General features: G+C 35.0%; 1 protein-coding gene across 3 annotated transcripts in view; it reads left to right on the top strand.

The window, feature by feature from the left end:
- Nucleotides 1-200: 200 nt before the first annotated feature.
- The window catches only part of CDK8 (cyclin dependent kinase 8), a 175948-nt gene continuing 170148 nt past the window's right edge, over nt 201-6000 (top strand). For all 3 annotated transcript variants that reach the window (XR_007952062.1, XM_051986554.1, XM_051986553.1), the window contains exon 1: nt 201-328. Coding sequence is in view for 2 of the 3 variants with exons in the window: in XM_051986554.1 (XP_051842514.1) it covers nt 201-328 (128 nt within the window). In the remaining variant the exon portion in view is untranslated. The remainder of the gene's footprint in view (nt 329-6000) is intronic.

Below are 6000 nucleotides of genomic sequence, written 5' to 3'. Positions count from 1 at the left end.
GCTGGATGTCCCCGGCTCCGGCGTGGGGCCTCCTCCTCCTTTTCCTGCATCAGCCGGGGTGGTGCCGCCGCCGGCGGGCGTGAAGCGGGCGGGATCCCGGGGGCCGCGGCTGCCTCTGCTCCCCCCCCGGACCCCGGCCCCGACCCTGACCCCGGCCCCGGAGCCTCGCCCCCCCGCCCGCCCGCCTGGAGGCTGTGACAATGGACTATGACTTCAAAGTGAAGCTCAGCAGCGAGCGGGAGCGGGTCGAGGACCTGTTTGAATACGAGGGCTGCAAAGTTGGCCGAGGCACTTACGGTCACGTCTACAAAGCCAAGAGGAAAGATGGGTGAGTGGGCCGTGCGTGTGCCCTGGTGCGTGCCCGTCCGGGTGCGCTCCCGCAGGCCTGAGGGAGGGACAGGCAGGGGCAGGGGCTCGGGTGTGGGGGTTGGGGGGTAATGACACCCCGCTGGCATCTCCAGTGTTCCCCTTCTCTCACTCTCTTCTCATCCTTCCTTTTTCCTATTAGCCGGCTCTGTGAGAAAAAGGGCTGAGTGAGGATTCTGAAATAGCCAGAAATCCTAGGTGCTGCTTGTGTGGATTTCCACTGGGGTAGGGGGGTGGGGGTGGCAAATCCGGGAGAAGGGACGCTACTCTTAGGATGCTTTGCTTTTTTGAAAAAGGATTTCAGCACGAGAGCTTCTAGTCTAAGGACGGCGAAATGGATTTTATAAGTTGCATTATGCTGGTAGTTACCATTCTGGGGACTTTACCATCCCCCTCCGAGTGACATCCATCAGTCTGGAGAGTGGTGCAGTTTAAGGGCAGCTGGGATCCTTTCTCTCTGATCCTCTCGCCTTCCCTTTAAGCAGTTTGTAATGGTTTTTACCTTTAAATAAGGATTTTATTATTTTTTTGGAAGGAAGGTGGCAAATAAATGTTGATAGCGTGAGTTGATTACTATGATCCTCTCCTATGTGTATGTGGCACTTGCCATTTAGATTTCATTAGCCCATAGAGAAGCGGTGAGTTTTTACGTAGAACAATGGGGGTTTGGTGCAGGGTGGGTGGTGGGGAAAAGACTAGTGACAGATAGGGACTATCTTGTATGCTTAGCTATTCCCCCCTTCCCAAATTTAAGAGCTAGAAGTGAACTTTAAATAGTCCATTTACTTAGAGAGAAAAAAAATCTTTCCTCTTCATAACTTAATTAAATCTATGACTAGTAATCCTCTGAATATAGCTACTCAAAATGACAAGTGAAATACTCTCCTTACCCTTTGTCAGTAGATAGAATATTTTATAACATTGACAAAAGAGAAAACAATTGTCATTTGGGAAGAAAAATATATTTGATAAGCTTCTTGTTTTCTTTACATAAATAAATAGGCTCCTAGCCTGCGTTCCACTTAGAATTGTTGGGAAGAGACTATTCAAGTCCTGTTATATAACCTTTGGAATTTTATTAAAAATCAACATAGGAATACTTGCATATTCCCATCGTTTTGGCTATTTACTACTTAACATTAAAATTAAGCCAACTTTTTTTTTTAATTGGAAAGCAAGATGTGATGGATCAATCAGGAATGTCATCACAGAAATATGAAGCATTTCACAAAGCTAAATAAGTCCTCTTTCAGTATTTTAACAATTCAAAACAATTTGAATTCTGGATATTGAAGAGAAAATTCCTAATTCAACATTTTTTTTCCCTTTTTTGAGATTTCTTTCCAAAAAAAAAAAAGGTGAAATAGAAAGCCCCTGAGAAAAAGTGCCATAGTTACTGATTTATACATTTGCTTCAGCAGCTTTTTGTAACAGTAAAGCTTTTTATACATCTGCAATCGATCTGGAGGAATTTAAAAATTTGATGCTATTTATTGAATATGGTCAGTCCATTGACATTTGAGGAATCAGTTTCCGGAAATGTTGCTTTCTTTATTGTCTAATTAGATTTTTCATTAAAGAGTATATTCATTTTACAAATCATGCTTGATTCATTTTCAAAGACATTTTTCCAAAAGCTCCTCTCTCCAGAAATTCATAAAATTTTGAACTCCAGGAAATTGGAAAATAAGGTTGTCTTGATCAAATTGTCTCTCACTTTATAAAATTTTAGTGAGTATAAATTAACTGGGAACCAGTTACATTTTCAGACATTGCCAATGTATACTCATAAATATGCAAATTTGTGGCTTTAATTATGATTACACATTTTATTAAATCAAATGTATTACTCTGTTTGGAGAAGATACTTTTGACTTATTTTTGTCTCATTGTCATGTTTTAATTTAAGTTGTTTAAAAAATAATAGAAATATTGTCATAATTTTTAAAGTTTTAAAAGAGTACCTAAATTGTTTTTTATTTTAAATTATTATAACAAAAGGAATTTTATATTTTCTAAAGGAAATCTTTATTTGAAAGTCTTTGAGCTTCCTTTTGGGTATATGATGAGCATTTAAAAATGTATTGAATTTTAGGTTTTAGCCTGTTTCAGTTTTCCAGAAGTCTTTTTTTTTCCTCTTTGGCTTCTTCTGGTAAAGTATAATATTGTGTTTCTGAAATTATCTTTTTATTTTATGTTTGTTTAATGTAATGCATATAATTTCCTCTTGATCTTAGAGATGCAGATTCTACAGTTATGGAATTTTCTAATAAAATAAAGATGATTAAGTAATTTTTGGTTTTTTATATTGATTCACATTTGCATATTTTAAAAACTTAAATTTCATCCTGATCCTGGAACTCAGCAAATGATAGGAGTAAATTTGAGAAAGTGGATTTTGTTGTGAAATTTTATCTTTATTGTGTACAATAAAAGGAAACTAATTTTGTTTAGATATTTTAACACCTGTTAATGTAATTAGAATTAAATCTAATAACTACTATATAAAATTATTCTTATGACCAAGTAAACTTTGAAATACAGATAATTATGTACCTATCTTCTCTAAAGCAAATCTGCAAGAATTTCTTTCAGTAATCACACTTTTTTGGAATGAAATATATTCTAAATTTGTATCATCATTCTGTCATGTGACCAAGTTGTTTAAACATAATCTGTTAAGTTTGGATTTTGGGGACTAATAGTGAAGCAAATGAAAAATTCCTTAATGTGTTAATATATATTTTAGAGTAAAGAACTACTTATGATTGAATTAGTTTTAGATAATCTCCAAAAGAGTTAAAGTGTTTGTGTTACACAAGTGCATAGTAAACCTTGAAATTAATGACCATTGTCAATATAAATAAGATAGAAAATTCTGTCTGGATACCAACGCTGGGAGTGGCTTCTTCTGAAGTCAGTTGCATGCACTTTGTATAAAGTTTAGGCAACTAAATCCATTTTGTTTGAAAAAACGTGGGAATATGTGCTTCGGTAGACATGCACAGTTTGTGAGTTTAAAAGGCTAAACTAAATCCTTTGTAGGATTTAAAATGTAATTTTATGATTCATCTCCCAATATGTTTCTTTTAGTAGATTGTCTTATTTTTTATGAACTCATAAACTTCCTTTGAAAGTAACTATCATATAATTCACAGTTTTTTTTTTTTTTTAAGTTGAGCATATGTTAAAAAAAATTCCTTCATGGTATTTTTGAAGATTTGTAGAGCTACTTATAAATTAATATAATAGCATTAACATAAATATTCAGAGTTAAAATTTGTTCTTGGAAGATTTAATATTCTTTGTGTTGACGGAAAATGTGTGCATGTGTGTATATGTATATGTGTGTGGATGCGTACATAAACATGTATCTTGCCTAAAACAATTAATTATATGCTTTCTCTTAGCCTATGTAATTAGATTTAGTAAACTGGTATATATTTTTATGTGTTCTTCAACTCTTCTTGGAATTTTTGTGCTTAGAACCATTATGTTAATTACTTATTTATTTAAAATCAAAAACCATTTTGATGAAAGTAATTAGCTTAAGACGGAAAATTTTAAATTCTAGTGGAAAAAGAAAACTTAAGATTTTTTAAAAAGTATAAAATTCAGTGCATACAAGGTAAAACTTTTTTGCAAGGTGACAAAATTTAACAGCTGTTAAATTTGGGGTTTTATGAGGCATACTATAGATAGCCTTGCGTAACTATCTTCTATTTTATGTCCATTATAATAGTTTCATATTGGGACTTTGGCTATTATTGCAAACTCCCAGGCAGAAGTGGATACCTGTTTACTAATTATTAGCAATCTTTTTCATAGCATTTCTGAAATCTGGAATTGATATTTCTTGGCACTGGTAGTGAAAAAAAAAATGCATGCTTGGTGCTGCCATTGAGTTTTTAAGAGGCTGCCCTGGAATCCTTTAAATTAGGACTTGGTAACTAAATGCTTTTTGATGTGTTACTTAGTGATTCATTTGCTTGACTCTTGCTTCATAAGACAATCAAATGGAAGCATGACAGCACTTAGAAATATCCTTTTTAAGAAGTCTGCATATCTCTACCCCATTGTTAAGCAGTTTGATTTTACATTGGACCCTTAAGTCCCTTGCCCCATTAATTTAATGTAGGGTCATAGGGCACATATCTTATGAATTTCTTGAGGACAGTGACTATCTTTTGTTTCTTTTTGTTTTCCTAAGATTTAGCACAATTTCTGGCACATAGCAGGCACTTAATCAAATGTTTACTAATTGAATGATTGATAGATCGATCTGGAGTTGGAAGGGACCTCAAGGGGCTGGCCATTTGGAGAAACCTTATTTTACATACTTGGTTCAGAGAAGTGAAACAAGCTATCTAAGTATTAACATAGGATTTGAACTCAAACTTATGACTCCAGGGTCATTGCATTTTCCATTGCACTGTTACTCATTCTTTTCTAGATTGCAAGCTATCTCTTTTCCTATTCAGAGCAACTAGAGGAAATCAAAACTTTAATAGATTGGCTCTATTACATATTTATGTTTTTCAATCTCAACTGTGTCCTAACTGCTGCATTGTAATATTTTTACTGTTCTTGATTTACTCTGTCACATTTGCCACAGTGTCTATTCCATATAATCTTTTCTTAAGCCTTCTTTGTTATCACAGCCCCTCCCTTTTATCAGATGATTTTTTGTTTTCCTGAAAAAATCGAGGCTGGCTGTTCTGAGCTTCCTCTCCTCTTTTGCTCTAGTTTTGGGGAATTTTTTTGGCAATGTTTCTGTGGGCTTTTCTCTTTCTGTCTTCTCAGGGATTCTACCTTTTAGATTATCCCTCCCCCTAATTTTCAACTTTTCCTTATATGTTGGATTTTTAAAAAAGAAAATTTGCTATGTTATAAATGTAACCATGGCTCACCAAGGCTTTGACAGTAGCATACAGTCTCTTAGAGGATGTACCATTCTGGAAGAGCTTTGGATAGGAACCTATTGACATACTTTATATCTGTTTAAGGATTGGCTATAAAATAAATTACCTGGCGCAGAATTCACAGAGAGGAGGTACAGAAGGATTGTGATTTATAATAGTGGAGGAAACACCTAAAATGATTAAATTATAGGTCCTTGAAGTATTGAAGTAAACTTATAATTCATAAGAGCTGGAGGGGACCTTAAAAAGTTACCTTCAGCATCTTGTAGAGTTGGAGCTGAAGATCTTACATATCATTGTTAGCCCCTCTCATTTTATAAATGTAGGAAAGTGGCTTGCTTAAGATTATGTAGAGAAGACAAGTGACAGAAGAAGTATTCTCATTCAAATTCTATTTCTGTTGATCATCAATAAGTGATCTCTGTTTAAAGTTTTATTCTCCTATGACCAATACATTTCTTAACTATTTGATTAGTTTCAAATAGTTCCTTAACTATTTGTAGTGAACTTTTACTTTATCTTGATATCCTCTTCAGATTTTGTCCTCTATCTTTTTCCTTTTCCATCTAATAGAAAAGGCTATTATCTTCTTCAATTCAAATTTGTCCTCAGATACTTAGCTTTGTGATTTTGGATAAGTCATTTAACAATCTTCTCCCCTTCTCCCCCCCAATTTGCCTCAGTTCTCCTCATCTGTTAAATGATGCTGGAG

Source organism: Antechinus flavipes, chromosome 3 (genome assembly GCF_016432865.1).
Source record: "Antechinus flavipes isolate AdamAnt ecotype Samford, QLD, Australia chromosome 3, AdamAnt_v2, whole genome shotgun sequence".
NCBI classification, from domain to species: domain Eukaryota; kingdom Metazoa; phylum Chordata; class Mammalia; order Dasyuromorphia; family Dasyuridae; genus Antechinus; species Antechinus flavipes.
Note: the sequence above shows the minus strand (reverse complement) of the source record. Positions and strands in the feature narration are given on the sequence as shown.